Source organism: Oncorhynchus masou, chromosome 28 (genome assembly GCF_036934945.1).
Source record: "Oncorhynchus masou masou isolate Uvic2021 chromosome 28, UVic_Omas_1.1, whole genome shotgun sequence".
Classification (NCBI taxonomy): Eukaryota; Metazoa; Chordata; class Actinopteri; order Salmoniformes; family Salmonidae; genus Oncorhynchus; species Oncorhynchus masou.
In genome coordinates, this window is record NC_088239.1 from 78,765,907 (window position 1) to 78,792,631 (window position 26,725).

At 43.9% G+C, this 26,725-nt stretch overlaps 1 protein-coding gene across 5 annotated transcripts in view; it reads right to left on the bottom strand.

The window, feature by feature from the left end:
- Nucleotides 1-22,650, bottom strand: part of psd3l (pleckstrin and Sec7 domain containing 3, like) — a 150,734-nt gene extending 128,084 nt beyond the window's left edge. For 4 of the 5 annotated variants that reach the window (XM_064943476.1, XM_064943474.1, XM_064943475.1 and 1 more), the window contains exons 1-4: nt 21,565-22,650; nt 8,225-8,336; nt 3,416-4,481; nt 106-600 (exon numbers count right to left, since the gene is read on the bottom strand). In XM_064943476.1, coding sequence (XP_064799548.1) covers nt 106-600; nt 3,416-4,481; nt 8,225-8,336; nt 21,565-22,650 — 2,759 coding nt within the window. Of the gene's footprint in view, nt 1-105; nt 601-3,415; nt 4,482-8,224; nt 8,337-8,732; nt 8,777-17,076; nt 17,181-21,564 lie in introns of those variants that run through there. The other variant, XM_064943477.1, reaches the window with a different exon arrangement.
- Between the last annotated feature and the right edge of the window lie 4,075 nt (nt 22,651-26,725).

The following is a 26,725-nucleotide window of genomic DNA, read 5'->3' on the forward strand; positions in this document are numbered from 1 at the left end:
AAGAAGTGCTACAACCTATAACAAATTCTCTATGAGAGTACAGGCCTAACAGTACAGTGAGCCTGTCGTTATTCAGCCACAATAATAAAGTATATTCTTTCCTACCTCAGGCAGCCGTGCAGCCAGTCCTTTGGGTCCCGCTCCACGCCATTGGCCAGGGGTCCACTGGAATGTTTATCTGATTGGCCGCTGAAAGCGGGGTCCCCACTCGCTACCACCTCCTCTAGGTAGGAAGATGTCACTTCCAGGGCGGCTTTCCCGCCCTTCCCCGTGGTCGTGACGCTGAGTAGCTCCTGGCGCTCCCGCTGGCGACACGCGTCGGGCAACAACTCCACAAAGTGGCCCGTCTCCTTGAGGCGTTGCTGAATCATGGGAGTAAGGGGCATGTCGAAAGTGAAGCCCGAGTCCGCCTCGTCGTCAGCCGAGGAAGATAGGGCATCCAGAGAGTCCAGGCTGCTGTAGAGGGTGCTACGGAAACGGTCTGACTCCAGGATGCTCTCGAACTGCGAGCTGAAGACGTCGGTGGCCTCCTGGCTCTCCGATGTCTCCTTGCCATCCCGGTTATCCGACGGGTCCTCGCTGCCATTGGTCTTCGTACTCCTGAGGGAGTCGGGGACAAACAGAGACAATCATGGAAACTTTGACTGGGGACAAAAGTCAAGTCTTAGCCTTAACTTAGCATAAGAAGACTGAAATTCAAACTAGCCTGTGGGAAACCTTAGCCATTATATTTCACAGTACATATCCATCTGGCATGCCTCCTCATTTAAATGGTTTGAACCATAGAGATAGATAGAGGACTCATCTTTGTATCTGCGCTAGTATAGCATCTCCATTTTGAAGTAGTCAATTTTTCTTCACTATTGGCTGATCCCTCCTGATGACCCGGTTGAACATGACTCCAACAGGGTCACCAGGAGGGATGAGTCAATGAAGTTGGAAGTCCCATCCAGTTTACTACATTAAAAATTGTGGAAGCCCTCAAGGGCACTGCCCATGCTAACACGGCCTTTTGGCCACTAGAGGCCTCTATCATCCTCTATGGTCTGAGTCTACCTTTAATGAGAGGCATTATTCAAAACCACCTCATCTGAAATTGGATCACCTTCAACCAACCAGAGGACGGCCTAATTCAAAGCAGTGTTTGGCCACCTGTGATTTTGTTCTAAAACCCACCCATTGGTTCTGAAAGGATGCGGATTGGACCGGTCATTTGCGAACTCGTTCCAAACGCCAATCTATTGGAGGAAGGCCTGACTGATGTGATAGTGAAGTGAATCAAAATGGAGAACGCTGCGATCAGGCTGGTTCCACAAGGGTACTGAAACCTGGCCTGAATTGCTTGGATTATGATATTGTTCCTCTACCAAGAAGAAATAGATTAGATTCAGCGATATGACGCTACCATAAGAAGCGGGGGAACTTTCAACCCAAACAAGAAGAGTAAAAAACAAGATGCTAATCTCGTCAGCATTTGTTGTCAAGCGGCTATCATGTTGCTCGAGGGAAGCGTGTAACTCCCCTGCACATGCTCAAAAGTATCTGTACGAGTTTACTAGTGCAGCATCTTGCTTAGCACTCCCCATGATAACATCTTTGGTCCCACTGCTGTTTATGGTCACATCATACTGCTTACTTCCTGCTCCTCAAACAGAGCTAAATGCACTGCCCCTGTCGTAGAGGCCTATAGCCGCTGTGGTGAACTCTCAGAGGAAGTTATAAAGCACACGATTCCATTATTAACCCAGAGACCTTGCACCTTTCTACCTCCTCTCAGCGAAACTCTAACAAAACAACACATTTCTGTGGACTGTGACAATGCTCGTTTCCATGTAATGGAAACATCCAGCAACTAAAAGGAACTCAACATTTTCTGAGGACAAAAAAGCTACGGACGTTAGAAATATTGAAACATAGTGGGGGATCAAGTGTAAATAGTGCCATAAAATAAACAGTGAATCATAATCACACTATTTAGTTTGACATCTTATTTTACAGGCCTTCAGTCATGACAATCTAATTGGTCACAAGGGGATGAGCTGAGGAGAGAAGTGCTGAATTCCAAATAGACACCTAGCCCCCAATAGCCCCTAGGGCAGGGGGATGGGAACCAAGTTGACAGGAAGATTCATTTTTTCAAATATTCACTAAAACGTAGTACTCTGGGAGCCACGATGGAAATACCCCACAGATGAACCTGTCAAAAACAATGAGACTTGGCCTGGGGTGGACTAGCAGTCTAAACCACTGCCTCTGTAGCACATGTATGATGTACAGCTGACAGCATGGGTTTTCAACACTCTGTAGCACATGTATGATGTACAGCTGACAGCATGGGTTTCAACACTCTGTAGCACATGTATGATGTACAGCTGACAGCATGGGTTTTCAACACTCTGTAGCACATGTATGATGTACAGCTGACAGCATGGGTTTTCAACACTCTGTAGCACATGTATGATGTACAGCTGACAGCATGGGTTTTCAACACTCTGTAGCACATGTATGATGTACAGCTGACAGCATGGGTTTTCAACACTCTGTAGCACATGTAGGATGTACAGCTGACAGCATGGGTTTTCAACACTCTGTAGCACATGTAGGATGTACAGCTGACAGCATGGGTTTTCAACACTCTGTAGCACATGTAGGATGTACAGCTGACAGCATGGGTTTTCAACACTCTGTAGCACATGTAGGATGTACAGCTGACAGCATGGGTTTTCAACACTCTGTAGCACATGTATGATGTACAGCTGACAGCATGGGTTTTCAACACTCTGTAGCACATGTATGATGTACAGCTGACAGCATGGGTTTTCAACACTCTCTCTCCTATTATTCACCTCTATCGCTCACTAACCAATAAACATACAAAATACCTCAATTAAAATTTTTGTAAAGAAAAAGAAATTGAGAGACATTGTCGCACTTGGCTGCATTTCAAACAAAACAGAATTGTGTTGAATAGTAAGGGGTGTGGTCAACTTCAACGGTTTTCAAATAACCTTTTCCTGTGTCTGTTCAAGTGTGAGTAGAGCTAATTTGATGTGTTTATTCTAGTACTATTAGGCCTATAGTGTATTGATTACTTTGACAAATTATAGATCACCAAAGCCACACGTTTCAGGCCCCTGCACTAGGGACTAGGGACATCTTTAGATCTGAGAGGATTGGATCGCCCTGCCCTATGGACTGTTCTGGTTTGGACTAAACTTAATTACAGCTGTCCAATCCTTTCAGAGGCCGTATGTAACAAGTGTCTCAAAGTATGAGTGCTGATCTAAGATCAGCTACTTCCTGTCCATATAACCGTATTCATTGAAAGAAAACAATGAAGCTGAATACAGCCCCAGACCCACAGGAGTGGCTATGGGTCAGAGGCCATTTGGAATATAGCAGATATGTGACGTACCTATCTGAGCTGGGCTCCCGTGCTGCGTCTCCATCAGGGCTCTGGTGCAGAAATATGTCAGGGAGCACCCGGAACACCTCGTCCTCCAGGGACAACCGGCAGGGGAGTCTCTCTAGAGGACTCAGACTGTCCACAGAGCTATCTACCTTCAGACTGCTGCAGCTCCTACCTCCCTCCTGTTCCTTCTCAGAGTCCTCACTACCTCGCTCATGTCCCATCTGACCACAAACGTCTGTCGCCGCCACCACCGTCGTCGTGCTCCCTGGCCGGCTCTCCGCAAATCGCAGTTTCTTGGGGGGCTTCTCCCTCAGCTGGCCCCCGTCTAGGAAGGCGGTGAAGATACCTGGGATCTCGGCCAGGATTTTACTGGACTCCTCCAGGGACTCCTCGTCCAGGAGCAGCCCCCCTCCGGCAGGCTCGGTCGCTGCCTCTGAACCCCTCCTGGGAGGTTCAGACTGGTCCACCACGGGTACCTCACCCGCCCCTGAGCATGGCCCAGATGTGAATGCAGCAGCTGTCAGGCCGGCACTTGTTTTTTCTTGGCAGTTCGAAGCGGGCGCATTCCTGAAGTCTCCGTTTACCTCGGCCGCCACGGTGGAGACGCCCAAGGCCTTCTGGGCTGCGGAGCTCAGGGAAGCCGTATCTCTCAGCAGCGCCTCCGTCCACGAGTCCAGGAGGAAGGTGGGCGAGAGGAGTGGGTCTCCCGGTGGAACAAGGCCCAAGCCAGACATGTCCAGGTCCACATTGGTCTCCTCCCCCTCACCGTTTCTGTCTGAGGTCCGGCTGGCCACATCCTGCGAGGCCCCGTTTTGACCACTACAGGGAATCATGATGGCTGCGCTCTGCTGTTCACTACGGTCCGCTGGGTGTAGGCTGTCCACAGGTTGGGTGTGGGCGGCTGGAGCATTCTGGCTCCTGGCGCTGAGGCCGCTCAGCAGGTTGGCCAGCTCACGGTCGATCTCCAGGAACAGCGAGGTTTCATCGACGTCATCGTCCTGGAGACAGGCGTCTAGACTGGTGCTACTACTCCCCTCGTCCGCTAAGACGTTAGAGGTTGATGCTGAAACTGAGAAAATGAGATGTGTCAAATACTACAAGATAAATAGATCAATACAAATGTCACATGTGCACTTTAAAAATATATAAATTGTTATTTATCATCGCTATCACCATCATTAGATAGATTATATTGATTTAGGATGTGAAACCATGTGTATTTCCTCTCGGTGTAAGATAAATATCTCTCTTGGACTAATTCTGAATAAGCTTTGTAGTCTGAACACTACGGCACTGTGTCCACTTCATGAAAGGAGAAGGGCTAGGAGGTGCCAAGGAAGGGCTAGGAGGTGCCAAGGAAGGGCTAGGAGGTGCCAAGGAAGGGCTGGGATGAATCCAAACTAATACTGCTGGTTCCTTTTCTTTCTTTCGTCCCTTCACACGCAGATGTCCCTTTCACTGGCCGGCAAACGGCTTCAGACAGTGGACCAAAGCTCAGCATGCTCAGTTCACATGTATTCACAAACATTTATTTCAAATTAGCGTGTGATGGATACAATTTTGCCAAAACAGCAGGTGTCTTTTTTTCTATTGAATACCTTAGTATCTAGTTAAATATTGAACAGCTTTAAGCTGCTTTGAGCCATGTAGGGAGAATGTATAATTACTAAATTAACAAAATACACCTAAGGGTTTTTATCCTGAAGTATTTCGCTCTGTCCTCTTGTTGAACCTGTTCACGAAGAGTTGGACGAGACAGCTGTGTCAATTAATACAATTATCCAGTTTAATTTGACATGAACGGTGGAGTGGATGAGGTCAAGTAAGAGGTCTATTGTCACAGTGATACATAGTGAATACCATCAAAGGTACAGCATCATTAGCATGTAGGCTAATGAAACCCAGAACAGAACTGGATGAACAGGAGGTAGCTTAAAAGTAAAAACATCATGTGCAACCTGCTCCGCCCTGTTTAGGCTAATAGGCCCATACTTGAAACCAACACAATGAGTTCAACACGGTTGTGTTTATTAGGGCACACCGTTTTGCTACGGTAAAAGAAAGCAATCGTTCCTTTTCAGATCGTACCACTCCATTTCAGAGTGTTTTCTTCCATGTCCTGCCTACTTAACAAGACCCCGATCTCGGTCTCCAGTTACTGTATGTCCTCGTCATAGAAGACGTTATGTCAAGAACACAATTACACTAGATGGCAGCATTTCCTTGTTTTTACTGTATCAATATCTGTTTCTACTGGAGAGTGACTGACATAGCACATGAGAGATTCATGGCCATGTCTCTTAACCTATAAGAGTCTGCGGGGGAGGGGGGGGGGGGTTCTACTAATTGTTTTTGGCCTTACTGTCATTAGCCCATACAAATGCAATGAATAAAAGATTCCCTACATGGAACAACAGATAGTTCCAAAGGGAAGTTTGTTCTGAAGTTTCTGTCCTATATCTGAGCGTATAAGAAAGATCAGAAAGCATTTGTTATTTTTTTGGACAGGTATTTAACTTTTTATTTTTGGCACTAAACAATCTCCATATATACTGTACTTCCATTCATTTGTTTCCAACTGGCCCCGGGGACCTTCAGGCGGGTCTTGTGAGGCCTGTGGGCATCCTAGAGTCTCACCTTTCCACAGAGGGGTCATATTAGTGTGTATCCCAAACTGTCCGGACGCTACAGACTGAAGTTGGCAGATTAGTTGTACCGACTCCAGTTGTGTGAGAAGAGCGATTTTCAGGATGTCTCATGGTCTGATAAACACCGCTCTAGCTCTGTCACCTCTCACCTCAGATGTCTCATGGTCTGATAAACACCGCTCTAGCTCTGTCACCTCTCACCTCAGATGTCTCATGGTCTGATAAACACCGCTCTAGCTCTGTCACCTCTCACCTCAGATGTCTCATGGTCTGATAAACACCGCTCTAGCTCTGTCACCTCTCACCTCAGATGTCTCATGGTCTGATAAACACCGCTCTAGCTCTGTCACCTCTCACCTCAGATGTCTCATGGTCTGATAAACACCGCTCTAGCTCTGTCACCTCTCACCTCAGATGTCTCATGGTCTGATAAACACCGCTCTAGCTCTGTCACCTCTCACCTCAGATGTCTCATGGTCTGATAAACACCGCTCTAGCTCTGTCACCTCTCACCTCAGATGTCTCATGGTCTGATAAACACCGCTCTAGCTCTGTCACCTCTCACCTCAGATGTCTCATGGTCTGATAAACACCGCTCTAGCTCTGTCACCTCTCACCTCAGATGTCTCATGGTCTGATAAACACCGCTCTAGCTCTGTCACCTCTCACCTCAGATGTCTCATGGTCTGATAAACACCGCTCTAGCTCTGTCACCTCTCACCTCAGATGTCTCATGGTCTGATAAACACCGCTCTAGCTCTGTCACCTCTCACCTCAGATGTCTCATGGTCTGATAAACACCGCTCTAGCTCTGTCACCTCTCACCTCAGATGTCTCATGGTCTGATAAACACCGCTCTAGCTCTGTCACCTCTCACCGCAAATGCAGAAGTTCGACATAGGCCGATGAGGTGGATTGAGATGCATCCAAAACAAAATCTCTAGATTAAACGTATGGCTTTTCATTGGGATTTATTATTATTATGCTAATTAGATTTCTGCCATCTTTACTGCCATCAAAATAACTTATGACTTGGGTGACACGGAGTTAAAACAATAGACCTTTAGACTGGTGTAGCGTCAGAACAGAGGCTGCGTCAGGCATAGTGCACTACTTTAGAACAAAGCCCTATGGGCCCTATAGTAGTGCACTTCATATGCCATTTTGGACACAGACAGCGTATCTTATACAACAGTTGTATATAATGTCTAGTTGACGAGGGAGGCTGAGGATCACCAGTTGTGTGACCCCTGTAGAGAAGGATAGGATAGTGGACAGAGTGAAAGTGATAGCACTAAGTCATGACTTTGCAGCATCACTTGGGAGATGTCCAGATGATGTTTGCAAATCCCTGTGGACTACTAATGACCTTTTAAGCTCCGGCTAAATAGCCTGGGTAACCAGTCAGGGCTGAGACCTCTTATCGGACTGGCTCTTGAAAGGTAATAAAAAGAGGAAGTCTTCCCTGTGCAGATGTAGCATTACCTCAGCAAACAGGCTAATGTTCACACTAAATGGAACGATAGAAACACATCACTATACAGTACTTATTCATCTCTACTTTCTGGGAATGTTTGACACAGCACTTAACTACTGTTCATGGGCTTGCTTTGAAAAATGGTTTGTTTATATAGGCCCTACTACAGTTCCCCAAAATTATTCATTGCACTTTGGGAAAGTAGGCTCTGTTCAACTCATGGCTAGAAGGCAGTGAAAGGAAAGGCTCAACTTCTACAGCCTCTTTCTGTAGAGAAATTGGCTTGTTGGGCCAATTCATCAATAACTGGTTAGTATAGGAGCTTCCTATAACTTTCACAGTATGGTTCTTACAGTGCACTATAAATAGCTAAGTACTGTAATTGGGCAGTCCTGCACTAATCATTTAGAATTATTCATATTAGCCAGTAAAATAATGTATGCATTAGGCCTGATGATGAATGATTAATAGACCAGGATTAGTCTATATTTTTAGTGGATTTCAAGAACACTTTTCAGCAAAATGCAGGGGTCCAACTGTGACACATTTCATGCATGTTATTAAATGAACAATTAAAAATAAAATAAAATAGGATAAGGCCAAGTGTAGCCTTAGCTACAGCAAACAGCATAGCATCATACTGTTGTGAAGTATCATGTGGGGTAGATTATATGAAAGGTGCCATACCGCTTTCAGTAGAGCTGGTCTCGTCTCCTTTTCCAAAGAGAAACTGGTACTTGGCCTTCGCAACACTTTGAGCGTGTGAAGACGAGCTGTTAACCCAAACAAACGTTTCAGCCTGCAAGAATAAACAAGAACATATATTTACCGCAGGCAAGATGATTCTCTGATAAGTAAGCATTATCATTCATAAATCATTGATCTCTCTCCATCAGTGGCCATTGATTGGACAGTAAAACAGAGTTCATTTCATTTGGGTGTTTTGAAACCAAAATCAGATTGAGGCCAATCACATCACCTTGACAGTAGACCTACCGCTATTTAACCATCTGGCCATGTTTTCAAAAGCATTTCCCTTGACCATGCTCTACGAATCAACTTCAGATCTTGATATTGTTTCTGATTATAAACGACCAAAATCATTTCCGATTGCTTTAGTTTGATTTATTGATTTTGTTTTTAACAGCAACATCTTTGATTGATTATAACGTACAGAGTACCATCAGCCACTTACCGCCATGTCTCTTTCAAAGCAGGGAACACTCATTGGTAAAATCTCTGTGAGCATAAGGGTAAAACTAACATGAGTTTGTAACGTAAAACCATAACATTATTACAAATCAAAAAAAATCTTGAAACAGCGTAACCTAGCCCAGGGGGTTCCAAAACTCTTCACTTAGGCCCCCCTTCCAGCATTGGAACATCCCGTGCACCCCTTGTTGACAGGGAGAACATTTTACCCGGGTTTAAAGCTTATTTTCTGCAATTCTACACATTTATCATTGGGTGCAGAGAACATTTTGCATTTTTATAAGCTAATTTTCTTACAATTCCATACATTTTGCCATGTCGAATGTGTACTACAAAATCTATGGGCTAAAAAACCTGACATGGGATCGTTGATCTGGACATTTCTGCCAAGTTATAAATCCAGTTTACAAAAAAAAAATAGCCAGAGCCCCGCCCCCCCCCGACCCCTAGAGCCCACACAATTTTGGAACCACTGATCTAATCTAATCAAGCATTGACAAAGTTGGAGAATTTTAAAACAATCTCTGACTTTTTTTTAAGACCAAAAACAGTGCTAAAGGGTAAAGCTAAATGTGATACAGGAGTAGAGTTCAGGCCTACATTATCCTAAACTATCTGTGTTATAGATAAGAACATGCCACACAGCATTCTCAATAACAGCTCAAGCAGTCCATGTTCTGAAAGTCAGAGCCTCTCTTAAAACAGCTTACAGTGATGCGTCTCTAGATCGTGACGTCTGCCTGCCAGGCCGCCAATGCCATCAGAAAGTGGTCTCATGTATCAGAGTAGCTACTCACCTGCCATGATCTCAAAAGACGCTTAAGCTACTGCCTAAGTGCCGAGGAGGTCAAAGGTTCACATAGGAAGGATCCATCTAACGTACGTGAAGCATTTGGCTCTCTCAATCCAAGTAAGGCTAGTGAATACGGTTTGAACCTTAGCAAAGGCTCAGTAAAGTATATCAATAGCCAACATTCCCAACAGCCATACAATTAATAGGCCTAGTTCTGCTAAAGTCTACAACAGTGATTGCATGACGTTCATTCAGGATGACTCAACAGGAGAAAGGCACTCTGATTCAATGAAATCCACATTTGAAACCATTCCAAAGCTTAGTGCCATGACCATTACAAGAATTAAGTTCTGCAGATCAAATGACAGGCAACTAAAACTAGAATTACGCCAGCATCCATCAACGAGCACAAAAGGGGAAGAGTGGGAAAACACTATGGATGGGCCACAAAAACAGTGAGATCATTATTGAGAAAGCCGATAACCTACACTAGTAGACTAATATGAACACTAGCATAATCTGAATGATTGACTACAATTCCTACATAGACTAAATAACTTCCAAAGTGAAATGACCTTGTAAATTACATTTCAATCTAAATTGAGAGGTTAAATTGTAGAAGGAACTATGAAGCGAACTTAGCTCTCTGTGGGAAAGCGGTTGTTGCCATGGCTGCCAATGTGAGACGTGAGAATGCAGACCCTTTTTTTTTTACCAGAAAAGTGTCGTTTTTTGCAGCCCCCCCAACTCTCTTGTAATTAGACATTGCTTAAAATGAACAATTGATAGGCCAATATTGAAGACTCAATGCCCACACAAACTAAAAAGGTATCATGTTGACTGCAATAACAGAATTTATGCTATTCAAATGAGGTGATTGGTTAGACAGAGACCATCTTTTGGAACTGTTATGACATTCATGAGAACTGTTGTGTTGATCAAGGTGAACAAAGCCTATAAAATTAACAAAATTCCATCATATTGTGAAAGACAAGACGCTATGGCAGTGTTTTTCACAGAAAACATTTCGTACAGCAACAACAACAAAAAAACAGTCTGGTTAGCCTAGATAGGCTACTCTACTAAATCTGCCCAGATGGACTCAATTATTTCGCTTAGCAACAGCTGGGAATCTCATTGGAGGGTGAAGGCCACATCATAATTCACTAGTTTGTTTAATGCTTTGGGTAATTAATAGAGTTGACTTCCACATAGTCATGGAAGGTGAGCTGTCAATCAGCTTTCCATTAAAAAGGTCACAATGATCTCTGTCTATATTCCCAATGGCACACTATTCCCTATCTAGTAAACTACTTTTGACCAGGACTCATACATTGGGTCCTGGTCAAAAGTAGTGCACTATATGGGAATATGAGCCCTGGTCAAAAGTAGTGCACTAGATAGGGAATTGGGTGCAATTTGGGACTTTACATTAGTCTATTCTTTACACTCCAGAGAGGCACCATAACTCAGCACATTGTCCTTTCCCACAGGAGCCAGAGCAGTGTCACATCAAGGTCCTAGAAAACACTGGAGCTCACGAACTCGAGCTAAGAGTTATCATACTCCAGAGGGTTCAGAAATTCACCGCCTGTGCTAAAGTAAAGTCACTCTCTGGTAAGGGCAATTCCATGGTAACAGAATTACACTGAGACCCAGATTTTTCACTAAAAATGTTGACCAAACAAAAACCATTGGTAAAAATAATTACAGTAAAATCTCAGTTTTATTCTGTTACCAAACTCTGTATCTGCACAGTAGTCATTGTACATAGTTCTGTGTTTTGTTCAACTTTGAAATCAATGTTTTGTTTGGTATAGATTTTAAAGTGAAAAATCTGAAGAACTGTGCAGATATAAATTTTGGTAATAGAATAAAATGGAGGGAGATTTTATCTTAATACTGTTACCAAACTTTGCAGTCATTTTTTAAAATGTATTTTAAATCAATGTTTTTTGTTCAGCATACATTTTAAACTGAGAATTTTAAAGCGAATCTCAGCATAATTCTGTTTACTTGGAATTGCCCGTAACAAATCTGGCAATGTTTCGTCCTCAAAGGGCATCAAACTACATTTTTTTATTTATTTTACCTTTATTTAACCAGGCAAGTCAGTTAAGAACAAATTCTTATTTTCAATGACGGCCTGGGAACAGTGGGTTAACTGCCAGTTCAGGGGCAGAACGACAGATTTGTACCTTGTCAGCTCAGGGGTTTGAACTCGCAACCTTCCGGTTACTAGTCCAACGCTCTAACCACTAGGCTACCCTGCCGCCCCAGAGAACATCTAAACTAGATCCACATCTGAGCTGAAATGTCTTATTTCACCAGGTAGGCCAGTTGAGAACAAGTTCATCATTTACAACTGCAACATGGTCAAGATAAAGCAAAGCAGTGTGAAACAAACAACATAGAGTTACACATGGAGTAAACAAACATACAGTCAATAAAACAATAGAACAAGTCTATGTACAGTGAATGACCTGCCTATGACCTGCCTAAATCTGATGGAAATGAATGACAAAAGATCAACGTGATTCAGGATAATAAAACATTGCAAATCCATCACAATGGTTTGGGGAATTAGTCAAATGAAACAGTTGACAAAATGAGGAAAGGGGGTTCCCATTTTTTGGTTCAAATTTGCCTCATCCCAAATCACAAGACAGGACATTAGAGTGTAGGATGTATTGTATTTTGCTAGCTTAATATCTGAGCCAAACTTACATCTAGGTAAAAGAAGTAGCGGTACATCTCAAACAGGATATCATTACTCTGACTGTGAAAGATGTGCTCGGCTGTAGAACGAGGTATAGTGCTTCCAGAACTCAGCATGTGTGAGACTTGTGTAAACAAGCACAGAAAAAGGTTGGGCTTTCTTTTCAAGGACTAGCAGACTGACAAGTTTCTGGGAAACTTCCATACCCTACCCAGTCCACAAACAAACATCTTATTCCAAACGATCAAAAAAATGCTTCTTGACATTATTTCCAATGTTATCAAATGGTACACTAACTCAAACTGACTGAGGAACAGTTGTTGAATAATGGTGCAACTGTTCTGCTGTACTGATAAGGAGAGAAAAAGACCAACCATATCTAGGTGACCACAAAAATACAGAACGCTAAATAAGTGAAAATAGATTGGCCTACCTGCATCTCCTGAATTTGAGAAGCTCCTCTTAGTCAATGAAAAGGTTTTCAACCCTCTTAACTTCTGTCATACAGTGTGCAGAGATCAGGGATAGTGTTCGGAGGACAAACCCGAGCATTCTAAAGTTATTGTACATTTTGACAGTACACACATAAAGAGCAAGTCTTCGCTACTAGAGTAGTAAACACGGTCAGAAACAATACAGCCGGTGTGTATTTTATGGTTAGTAAGTATTTGTCAATCCAAAAGGCTGTGGGACGACCGTGCTCCGATCCATCTAGGGTTGGAAAATGTTTTTAGAGGTTCAAAGAAAATTCAAAAGTGCAGATGGCTCGGAACATGCAGCTGCACAGTTGGTTCACTGCGTTTGGAGCGCCTAACCTACAGGTCAGCTTTTCCGTTATGACACAGGCACAGCCCACATAGACTCCTAGAGAACATTAACTCTCTAAAGGGAGAGTAATGTCCCAGACAATATCAAGCCAGGACAGCAGATAGGCTAAAGGTGAAGAAAATCTGCTTTTGAGAAGTTGCATAAGATGACATGCTACTCAAATGAACACACTGACCAATCCTCAGTCATTCGAGGGTGATGACAAAATACATTTCCCCAGTCATTTTTACAATGCCATAACAAGGCTGGGCCACAGTGGCTCTGCCATGGGCAAACATTCCAGATTAAAGCCGAGCAGCATGTCTACCTGTCATCTGTTGTGGCTGTGTTTCTGTGTCACCATGTAATGGAGGAGGTGCAACAGTACTAATTATTACAGAGCTAATGTGTGTTCACAACCTGGTCCTATGCTTTTATCAAAGCAAAATATGTTAGGTTTATTATTCCAGACCAGTAATGTCATATGCCTAAATATGCTCATCTAACCTACTTCAAGTACAATCAGTTTTTTTTGTATTTCTCCCTGTTCTGTTTGTAAATAGGCTTTGTAAATCTGTAGTGCAGAGTCAGCCATAAATTACAACTAAAGTGAATCTCATGAATCTTCCGGTATAATCCGCTTTTGGATCTTTCATGAGCATTTGATAAATAGGACAAAAGAGCTTCCTTTAGAGCAGCTTCTTGCCAAATCTCTTATTTATAATCAGGTGCCAGACACATCAGTCACTTGACACAGGACTTTATACCTGCACTCTCTTCAGCGAAGTGCTTTTAAACTGAGTTTAAAAATCCAATACATTTGACCCAAAGATGTAGGCCTATAACATGCATATAAATGGGGTTGGTGATGCAGTTGTATTCCTTTACAGATCACTGGATGTTAGTTAGTGGGATTGTTATATGACCTATCAGTCAAACAGGATAGACTGGATATGAACCCTGAAGGGTAATACCATTTAAGAGGTGATAATAACATCTGTTAATGAGGTGAAATGGGGGCTTCCATGTAGGGCACTACTTATAGGAAGAAGCAGACTCCTTATAGGGAGGGAGCTTGTAAATTAGACATGATCTGGTTCGTGCGGCGTTCTGCAAGGGCAAGAGTGCTTTTACATTTCCTTATCACATTTCTGTTCCGGAAAAGTCCTGTTACAGGATTTCAATAACAATGATTGTGCATCTGGAGACCTTAGGTTACACGGCATTAGTGAATTACATTTGCCAATGCATAATGAGAGAAAAAAAAACACCAGAAAGATTCCAAACACTTAAATGATGTACCAAATCAAGTCATGTTTTGCTACAAGACCTCATTTTTTGGAGGTTTGCAATGCATGCACACTTTATTAATGGAAAACAGAACCCCATGTGTCATTGGGTTTAGCTTGACTCATGGAAGTAAAGGAAGGTCTGTCCAAGAAGACACAAAACTCTCACTATTCACATTAGCTGAGGAAAAAACTATTCCTTGTTTGCCTGTAAAAAAAAAAAGACAAGAGTGTTTGCCCAAAATCTGTGCCGCATGGGTTATGGGAGAAGGAGCTGGGTTAGGAGGCACTTCTAATAGAAATGAGCTAAAGAGTAGGTTAGCAGGGAGGAAGTCAACCAAATCAAAGCAATAATGATCTTATATGCTCACTGATTTTAATTCACCTGATAACAGGACAAATGTAGAATCATTTAAATTATTATTTTATGTTGATCAAGCCACTTTTTATGATAGCCTTACTCCTGTACAAAGACTAGCCAATTCCCAGCTCCCTTCTGGCTCTTAGCATAATGCTTTGTTTCTGTCTCTCCCCTAAGGAAACAATGCATCCTTCACAGCTGTCAGGCCAGTCAACACCATATGCAGCCACTCCCATGTCAGACCAGGCCAAGTGTCAGGTGAACAGGGGGAGACAGAATCCCAGACAAACATGGGACACCTACCGGAGGTGGCAGAAATCTCTCTTACTGAGTGTAAGCGGGGAACACCGTAAAAAGCCTATGTCGTCATTAACATTTTCTGGAACAGTGAAGGAAGTGTGCTCTTAATGACAGGTTGCAGGCATTCCTATTGCACACAGGATAGACTTCTGGCCCAACCTGACTCAGGGCCATTGAAGGCTTATGTAGCAATACAATAAAGACTGTCTGTCAGAACTGTGCTATGATGTGGTAAAACCAGGTCATCCTCATCAGTAGTGAAAATACTTAGGAGGCAAATTGTCTCTGACAGCCAGTTAAGGGACTGTGAGATGCATGCGTCAATACATCTCTAATGTTCTGTCATACAAAGGCAGAGTGGATAAACTGCACCGTGTATGGGATGAACTGTAAGATGTGTCTTGGACAATAGGTAACTTATTGAGCCCCTTGAATTTAACCATGTGATCCGTCTTCTCACTGAGGTAAATTTATGACAAATCCTGACTGTGTAAAAAAGCAAGAGAAAGAAACTGTCGATTTGTCAATCCTGTACTTAGTCAATCAAACAGTTTACGAACGAAGCCATGGCTGCTAAATGCACTGCTCTCTTGGCAATTCATTTTACAATGCCAGTAAGACTGCTGGACCACTCCAAGCCTTCCCAATTACATTAACATAATCACATCTAAACAGAGCACAACTGTACAAAGTGAAGAATTAGTTCAGGCAGACCCCGCTGACTTCTAGCTAAAGCTCCTGAAATTGAAGAGCGAATGAGGGGAAAATAGTGAAGTGGAAACATTTGCTGAGGGGAAAACACTGTTGGGGCTCTACCCCAGATTTGAATCTGATCCAAGGATTAATCCAAGCAAGCACAGCCAATTTAAATTTCACATTATAGGAGCATCCTTGTTATGTTAAACCCCTTGGCTAGTTGAATCTACCTTCAAAATAACGTTACAATGACTACAGTGTTGAAAACTGAACTAGCAACTTAGTTACTGTAAATAATGTAGCTACTAGGTTTACCATAAAAATTGTTTATTTCACAACATTTACAAAAATAAAGACCAAGTTGATTTAGTGAAGAGTGAAAACTAGGCTTTGATCATGAATTACAAACAACAAAATCTAGCCTCTTCAATGGATAAAATGAAAAGTGCTGGCTAACTAGCTAACAGTTAGACTATAACATCAGATCATGGTGAATTGAAGGGGCTTCCTGACAACAAAGAGCTTCCACTTGATACTTAACCAGCACCACAGCAAGCCACACATTTCAAAATGTCTTGGCTTATCGTTACTATTCTTACTGATATAACGTTAGTGGCAAACATAAGACGTTTGGCAAAATTTTATTTTTTTAAATATTTGTCACTATGCTTGCTATGGTGTGATATGACAGTTAGATAGATAGCATGATGCTATCAACTGCCAGGGACAACAGCTAACAGTAGCAATCACAGCTGACAATGTGCTAGCCAACAAGCCAAATGATCGTTATATTCTGAGCTGGCTAGGTAACTAGCTATAAAAAAACAACAACAATAAGACATTATGGAATTTATTTTAGCCAGTTTACCGTTACTGCTATAAGCACCTTACCCCATCATCACTCTCGTCCATATCCCCAATGTTTTGTGATCACTCTTCGTGAAGGAGCTGGCAAGCTGTTCTGACAGTTGTTCACTTCATATCCCTTGACTGACTGAAATCCCCACCACCACCATTTCTCAGTATATAAAACTAGCCAATATTGACTTATGCTACAAACGCATCAAACAGTTCTGTCCTCCGAAGAAAGCTGACCCGTTTTCCTAACATGCAGGACGTGGTTTGCACTACTCGTAACGTCTACTTGCAGCCCTCAATCCAAGGAGCAGAATCCGTCTGGCTGTGGGAATGGATGACTGGAGGAACTCGAAACCCCACGAACTACTGTACTGTAGCTAGCTAGCCAGCGAGCTAACCACGAATTCGACTTCAGCCAGCTCCAGCAACCTTCTGAATCCAATAACCAGCCATTGTTGACTCGAAAAGTTTGTTCTTCGGGTAGTTAACAATGCATTTACTTACCAACGATTGATTTATTCCATCTGTGTGCAAAGCATTTCTTTATCCGACGTCCTACTCCCGCTTCCTATATCTGCTACACTTTGCCCTCGGTGTTTATCTATTGACTTTTGTTACGCTTTCCAGCCTTCCCCTCAAATATGGTGACACTTGGTACGTTCCCATCTAAAATCGCTTCGTAGTTCATACTATTCCTGATCTAACGAGGGTAGATTATCCTGTGGCAGATACAGGACATCGAGAAATGAAAATAATGAAGCTCTTATCCAAAGATTAAACTGACTGGCAGCATGAAAACCTGCTCATGAACTATCTATCCATCATACATTTGTAATCATTTTAGAATAGAGAATTTCAGTCATGCATGCTGTATTTATGTAGGCTACCTTGTGCTTATGAAAGTTGTTTTCCCCGTAATGATAGGCTATCATGACTATGGCTAAACTATTCTCTGGAACCCATTCTGCTAGTTCAGAAATGCTGAGACGACAATTTCGCCTCATTCATGAAAAACGATTTAAATTTGGTTTAAGCGGTGTTGCCAATCGCCAAGCGTGTCTGTACAGCATGACTATAAATTGTGCCTTCCTGTATATTATATTCTACTGAGACATTTACTTTTATGTTCGTATTCTTAAATGTTATTATTTCTTATTGTTGTTGCATTGTCTAAAAGGAACCTCCAAGTAAGAATTTCATTGGACAGTACCATGTGTATCCTGTACATTCACTAATACAATTGGGAACGAATCCATATTACACACGTTTTACAAAAACCTGAAAATGTCAACCGAAAAATAACCTGATTGTACAGATAAAAAAACACATCCAATGAAGACATGCGGTTGAAATGCAGTGTGTGCAAAATGGAAAGAGAACACAAAAAACACAGCCCATGATACCTCTCAGATAATGATTGACAAGAAATGTATGGTACAAAATGAATAGAGTTAGTGCAAAGCTCCATGTGGCAGTTGGCCTATACATGCAGGGTTTATGTTCTGTGGCATGTACATTTATTTGATACAGTACTTTTTCACCACTCTCTTCTATTACTGGTCTCTAGGGGCACAGGCAGACTAAACACCATTATTATGTATATCTTTCAAAAATGTCTGTATTTTTACATCACCACGTGTAATCCTTAAATCGACATTTACTGCAAAGTGTTAGACTTCCCAAACATCAGGACAGAAAAAAAGCTACGGGATGGGTGGCACAGATGTGCACAAGCCCACAGAAATGGGGATTATGATTTTGCTGTTTTAAGCAAGAACATACGTGGAAAGAACCAGTTTTTCCTGTCTGATTCTTAAAGAAAACAAATACTCTGTAGCATAATTTCCTGGATGGTCAGGGCTGGGTTCAGGCTTAAACTTGTGCTTAGGGCCCCCGGCCGGTAAGGGCCCCCCAACCCAAATTGTTATTTAGTAGAACACACTAGATGCAATGTCAAAATTTGGATGTGCATCAGCAGTTTTTTTTATGTTATATCAGTCACTGACAGTTACTCCATTAGCCATGTCAACTAACAATTTTTTGTTTGGTAATTAGTCTAGCCAGCTATAAACTTGTAGTAATCATTGCCGAATACCGACTGGGCCCGCAGGCCACGTACCCAGGGGCCCTAATCTCAAAGGGCCCCCCATTGATTTTGTTAGTCATACTCACTCAGATATCAAATTAACATGACATGAGTCATTACAAAATGTGTAGAATTGCAGGAAATTAGCTTTAAAACTGCAAACATCTCTCCACCCCATGGCAAAATGGCTAGAATTGCAAAAAAAATTGCTGTGAAAGACTTGTCTCTTTCCAATGTAGCGGATTTGAATTATATTATTGTCGATGTCTGTAAGCAGGAATCCACCCCGCTGTACACTGCATTGCCCCCCGCCCCCCACCCTCGGAACGCTGCTGCTACTCTCTGTTATCATCTATGCACTTTAATCACTCTACCTACGTGTACATATTACCTCGACACCGGTGCCCCCTCACATTGACTCTGTACCGGTACCCCCTGTATATAGCCTCCACATTGACTCTGTACCGGTACCCCCTGTATATAGCCTCCACATTGACTCTGTACCGGTACCCCCTGTATATAGCCTCCACATTGACTCTGTATCGGTACCCCCTGTATATAGCCTCCACATTGACTCTGTACCGGTACCCCTGTATATAGCCTCCACATTGACTCTGTACCGGTACCCCCTGTATATAGCCTCCACATTGACTCTGTACCGGTACCCCCTGTATATAGCCTCCACATTGACTCTGTACCGGTACCCCTGTATATAGCCTCCACATTGACTCTGTACCGGTACCCCCTGTATATAGCCTCCACATTGACTCTGTACCGGTACCCCCTGTATATAGCCTCCACATTGACTCTGTACCGGTACCCCTTGTATATAGCCTCCACATTGACTCTGTACCGGTACCCCCTGTATATAGCCTCCACATTGCCTCTGTACCGGTACCCCCTGTATATAGCCTCCACATTGACTCTGTACCGGTACCCCCTGTATATAGCCTCCACATTGACTCTGTACCGGTACCCCCTGTATATAGCCTCCACATTGACTCTGTAGAGGTACCCCTTGTATATAGCCTCCACATTGACTCTGTACCGGTACCCCCTGTATATAGCCGCCACATTGACTCTGTAGTGGTACCCCCTGTATATAGCCTCCACATTGACTCTGTAGAGGTACCCCCTGTATATAGCCTCCACATTGACTCTGTACCGGTACCCCCTGTATATAGCCGCCACATTGACTCTGTAGTGGTACCCCCTGTATATAGCCTCCACATTGACTCTGTAGAGGTACCCCCTGCATATAGCCCCGCTATTGTTATTTACTGCTGCTCATTTGTTATTCTTATCTCCTACTTTTTTTGTTATATTTTCTTAAAACTACATTGTTGGTTAAGGGCTTGTAAGTAAGCATTTCACTGTAAGGTCTAGTACACCTGTTGTATTCAGCGCATTTGACAAATAAAACATTGATTTGATTTGATATCGAGATGTCATATTGATGAGTCTACCTTTAATAAGATACTGTAGGTCAATACAGCAATACATTTAGCAAGAGACTGCTAGACTTTAGAAAATTCAAATTTACCTGCATAAATATAGATTTTTATAGGCATTTATGTAAATATAGACGCATTCCTCATTGCAAATGCATGGATATTTAGATCACAGACTGCCATATCTGATCAGAGTGTTAAGAGTTGAAAGGACATTGTTAATCATATATTTGACAGCGCAGGATTAATTTGCGGGATTCGTGGAATAATATTGTTTTATCCTCTCTGCAAATAATTCATAAAGCATAGCAAATAAAGCAGTATTCCTATTTTCCAGTACAATATTTGAAAATCCAACACTAGGGGGTGATCCAATTCCAGGTTGAGCCATTCACCCACACCCCCCTCACCTCAATCTTATTTTGAAGGGTTTCCCATTATAATACTATGGCATCCCAATGGTGTCAAAGATGACCATGGCCTATATACACAAAGAAACACATAATTGGTTTTGTCCTTCAAATCATAACAAATAAGAGTGCTGACCTGATCCTAGATCAGCACTCCTACTCTGAGACACTTTGTGAATACAGACCGTGATGTTCAGTTTACCACAGTAGCATGGAGAGGCCTACAAGAATAAGTGGAGTTGGATTTATTTACAGAGGGTTAAGGTTAGACAGAGGATACTGGTGGGCTTAACCCACCTAAATACTAATAATCTCATTACTTCATTAGTGTGGACACAGACAACCAGGAGATGTGTGTGAAATCTGTCTCTTCAGTAATTACACTGTAATGACACTGCGGAACTGTTTGTTATAAATACCAATTTCAAGAGGCTAAAATACAGGACTGCTCCATGGGCTGTTTGTGATTATTGTCCAGAGGACTTCAGAGACCGGTGGGTTATCTCTTGAAAAGATGATATGTCTTTCTAGGCCATTTAGTCTGAGGAATGACAGACAAGCCCCGGATACCTACTAGCTATCATTCCATCTGGGTGTGGAGCTATAGAGAGTATTATTCGTCTTACGTTGTCATGACTCATGTCTCATGGAAGTTGATTGGCTGGTTTTATGTCTACACTACCAAGAGCACTTTAACATCTCAAATCTACTTTATATTTATCCCTGGCTGGTTAGTTTAATCTACTGTACATTAGGGCCCTGGATGGTTAGTTTTGGTATAATCCCAGTGCTCAAATATTTTGAGCACAAATACTCTTCTTGGGAATTATCAATGTAATGTTGATCGTAAAAATCACATACTTATGTCGTAGCCACAAATGGACACAAATGCAAAAAGTATACTGTACTGTAATTACGGAACAATCAAGGATGTGAAGCCACAACATCTCATCAAGTCATCAACTGTACATGCAACTGGTTCATCCATCAGATACACTTTCAGTAGCAGCATCTCTGCACATACAGAACCTAAGCAGCAACTCACCTTCTGAGCTGGAACAGGCTTTATCATGGAGGGACGAGCAGCACTGATCACAGAGGATGGAGCAGCAACTGTTGAGACTGTGGGTTTTGACCTAGCTGAGCTCACCACAGAAGGCTCTGAAGAAGAAGCCGGTGAGGTCACAACACTGGGTTGAGTGACAGCTATAGACGTGGAGAGACTCTTTGTCACTGCGTTCCTGTACGTGTCTCCAGGTACCTTTGAGGACCTCTCCTTGACTGCATACAGAAAGGTCTTGCGCTCTTCTGGACTTCTAAGGAACACTTGTGAACCACTCTGTGGACCTCTTGGCTTCTCACCAGCCTCCTTCTGCTTTGCACTGCTAACCCAACTGTTAGTGCTGCTGGGGCAATGGGGGCTGGGAGCCACGTTGGGTTGGGTAGGTGCTGAGGCTGGGGCCTGGTGGAAAGGCTTCTGGCTTGGCTTGTCCATCTCCATCTCAGTGGCCTTGGGCCCGTGGGTGTCGGGCACGGATCCTTCTGCTGGGTGCAGGAAGCTTACTCGTGGTGCTGCAGAATAAGCTTGAGAGGGGGGTGCTGGGTTGGTGGCGGTGGTTGGTGTCCCCGCTAGTGGCTGTTGATTGTCCTTGTTCATCATTGTCCGAGGACTGTCCTCCCGCAGGACCCAAACAGGGAAATCCGACTCCGAGGTACTGAGACTATGGTCCTGTAATCCAGTCACTGATTCCAGATCAGCTTTCAACAATAAGTTCTGGTAGTTCTGAGTCTGAGGGTCTCCTGAGACGACCGAAGCCACATCTCCAGCATGAGTTGAATAATCGGATGTTTCCCCTCTCTCTCTGGCTTTTTCGTCTACTTCTTGATTTGAGTTGATGTCTACTCTCAAGGCCGTGACACTGCAGTCCTCTATGTGGTCTGGTGGGATGGGTGCTGCGGCTACAGCTGTGGATGTCACTATAACTCCAGCCGAGTTGTTCGTCGACCCTCCTTCCTCTGTGGCGATGGAGCTGGCAGTGTCAGCAGGATACGGCAGGTCATGGGCCTTAGAGGGCGACTGCAGTCGAATAAAGAGGAAGGAAGTCTTAACCTGATGATGATGATCGGCCATTTCCTCTAAGGGAGGGGGATCTTTTGGTGCGCTGCAGGAGGGGGGTGAGAGGGGCCAAAACGGCCCTGCAGAGGGCTCAGTGAAAGAGGAGATGGGTTCCCAAGGCCAGTTCTACATATGTCACTGCAGAGTTGGGAGAGAGAGAGAGAGAGAGAGAGAGAGAGAGAGAGAGAGAGAGAGAGAGAGAGATCCATTAATGGCCCTAAAGAAGGTATATTTTAGAGTTACCCTCCTCTCTGCTTTTACACACTTTAGAAAACACCAGTTCCACTCAAAGCTGACCGAAGTCTCAGCAGCCTTGCATAATACCCAACTGCTATGAAGTCACTATGATACATCTGGTCAGATCATTCTACAATCCCCCCTCCCTGCCACACACACACACACACACACGCATACACACACACACACGCACACACACATGCACATACACACACGCACACACACAAAAGCACACACACACACATCAAGCCCATCCCCCATGTTTATTCACACAATATACTGTTAATTCTTAAACTGGCAAATGTATTAATTGCATTGGGGGCTTTTTACTGGGAAATACATTGTATCATTGAATAGGGCTGCACTTCTCATGAATGTCAGTAGATTGAAAAAATGGGCAAATTGAAAGTGAAACTTTGCAAGCAAAAGCATTGTCAGGAGCTGTTCGGTAGTACAGAAGAATATCCACTTGAGGTTTTGTCAGCAAATATGCAATATGGCAGCACAGTAGATCCCTCTGGGGCATTTCTTAATCTGATAACTGAGGGAGAAACCGTTTAATCATGTGACTTCATCTACAGTCACTCAGACTGATGCAATTCTGGTAAAGATGAAATAAAACACCGCCCAAGACTTATATGCATAGAAAAGTATTGTAATATTGACCATGTGGGTTATAAATACTTACCCTAATTAAATATGCTCATTAAATCAATTCAACAATCAATAGGCTGTATGAATAAAGAACGTGTTAGACTATGACTATTTAGTCAGACCAGGTCTTCAATCAGACCCAACACCTCGCCCCCCTCCACACCTGTCCTTTACTCTTTAATCTTTACTCTGGCAGTATCCTAAATTGCACCCCTTTCCTTTTACACTGCACTACTTTTGACCAGAGCAATATGGCTTGGGTCAAAAAAATACGATGCCATTTGGGATGCATGCTTTATTTGTGTTTTTATTAAACGCACACCATTGGTACTGGGCAGACCAGACCGATGCTGAAATGTGTGGCAGAATGCCCATTTCATCTCCAGTACGGTTATTACTGTGGAGCCGAGGTTTAGGGGACGTGCTTAATGCCAGTTTGAAGTGGGATCCGTCTAATTCAGTAGTCAAGCAGTGTGACCCACATACAGAAACACACAGAGACGTTTCTAACAGGAAAAAACATTATCTCCAACCAGGGTCACGATGTACCACAGACTGTACAGCCAATGTGGTCTAACCATTGTCTTTGTGCTTTTTTTGTTGGCCAGTGGCAAATTTAAGAATAGGAGGATAGAGTTGATGGTAGCTGTGATAGCCTACACTGCTTTAAACATTTTTGAATGGCCAATTGTGTATTGTAAGTATACAGACAGATTTCCACTTTCCTAGTGCTGTGGTGGTGGAGGTTAGATGGACCGACCGCCAATAAGCAATTTTCCACTGTTATCATAGTACTGTGTAGTACTGCCCAATTATAGTATATCCTCTGTTTACAGAATGGTTGGCCATTAACTTACTGTAGCATACAAAATGCTGGAAGTCCAAATGAACTGATTCCAAAGCTGACCACAATGTAAGTACCACAAGCCATGTCTTTTCAAAGCTGAAGTTACTCTACATTGCAAATGTAATGACATTTTTAACTGGAGAATTTGTCTTGTTTGAGTTCTTTCTTTTACTGGTGAAAACATCCCTTCCCAGTGTCCCCCACAACCACAACCTGACCACAGCCTCAAACACCCACCCTCCATCCCTTCCCAGTGTCCCCCACAACCACAACCTGACCACAGCCTCAAACACCCACCCTCCATCCCGTCCCAGTGTCCCCCACAACCTGACCACAGCCTCAAACACCCACCCTCCATCCCTTCCCAGTGTCCCCCACAACCTGACCACAGCCTCAAACACCCACCCTCCATCCCTTCCCAGTGTCCCCCACAACCTGACCACAGCCTCAAACACCCACCCTTCATCCCTTCCCAGTGTCCCCCACAACCACAACCTGACCACAGCCTCAAACACCCACCCTCCATCCCTTCCCAGTGTCCCCCACAACCTGACCACAGCCTCAAACACCCACTCTCCATCCCTTCCCAGTGTCCCCCACAACCTGACCACAGCCTCAAACACCCACCCTCCATCCCTTCCCAGTGTCCCCCACAACCACAACCTGACCACAGCCTCAAACACCCACCCTCCATCCCTTCCCAGTGTCCCCCACAACCACAACCTGACCACAGCCTCAAACACCCACCCTCCATCTCGCCCCAGTGTCCCCCACAACCACAACCTGACCACAGCCTCAAACACCCACCCTCCATCCCTTCCCAGTGTCCCCCACAACCTGACCACAGCCTCAAACACCCACCCTCCATCCCTTCCCAGTGTCCCCCCCCACAACCTGACCACAGCCTCAAACACCCACCCTCCATCCCTTCCCAGTGTCCCCCACAACCTGACCACAGCCTCAAACACCCACCCTCCATCCCTTCCCAGTGTCCCCCACAACCTGACCACAGCCTCAAACACCCACCCTCCATCCCTTCCCAGTGTCCCCCACAACCTGACCACAGCCTCAAACACCCACCCTCCATCCCGTCCCAGTGTCCCCCACAACCTGACCACAGCTTCAAACACCCACCCTCCATCTCGCCCCAGTGTCCCCCACAACCACAACCTGACCACAGCCTCAAACACCCACCCTCCATCCCTTCCCAGTGTCCCCCACAACCTGACCACAGCCTCAATATCACAGGCTGCAAAGTTTCAAGTTAAATGTGCTTGTTAGCATTCTGATTTGTTAGATGTTCACCAAAGCTCTAGATGATATCAATACCAACAGGGGCTTGTGTTATTGAAACTAAACACACAGGAAATTATGTCATCAGAGGACTCCTGGGGTAGGGAGTCGTGATTTAGGGGGAAGCACTGGTTTTTGGTCAGTTTCACTGCCTGACCTTGCCCTCGTTCATCACTAGAGCCGTGCTGATGGTTTCCCTTCACACTGAAATAATTGTCTTGGCAGCCTTAATGATGTGGGCTGGACAAGCGTGAGCCAGCAAGGGAAAACAGCTGGGCTAGCTGGGCTAGCAATGAAAACAGCTGGGCTAGCAATGACAACAGCTGGGCTAGCTGGGCTCGCAATGAAAACAGCTGGGCTAGCAATGAAAACAGCTGGGCTAGCTGGGCTCGCAATGAAAACAGCTGGGCTAGCAATGAAAACAGCTGGGCTAGCTGGGCTAGCAATGACAACAGCTGGGCTAGCTGGGCTAGCAATGAAAACAGCTGGGCTAGCAATGACAACAGCTGGGCTAGCTGGGCTAGCAATGACAACAGCTGGGCTAGCTGGGCTAGCAATGAAAACAGCTGGGCTAGCAATGACAACAGCTGGGCTAGCTGGGCTGAAAACAGCTGGGCTAGTAATGAAAACAGCTGGGCTAGCAATGACAACAGCTGGGCTAGCTGGGCTCGCAATGAAAACAGCTGGGCTAGCAATGAAAACAGCTGGGCTAGCTGGGCTAGCAATGACAACAGCTGGGCTAGCTGGGCTAGCAATGAAAACAGCTGGGCTAGCAATGACAACAGCTGGGCTAGCTGGGCTAGCAATGACAACAGCTGGGCTAGCTGGGCTAGCAATGAAAACAGCTGGGCTAGCAATGAAAACAGACCACCCCTCTATTTGATAAAATAACCTCAATTTTTTCGGGTCCAGAGGAAGTCAAGAGCTTTTCTTAGAAAACAAGTGTTTATTCATAATTTCAAGTACCACAAAAAGTAGCCATTGAATGTGATACAATCTTTCCAAAGGGTCAGACTCAAAGCTAAACTACTCATTCCACGTCAGAACCATCAAATTAAA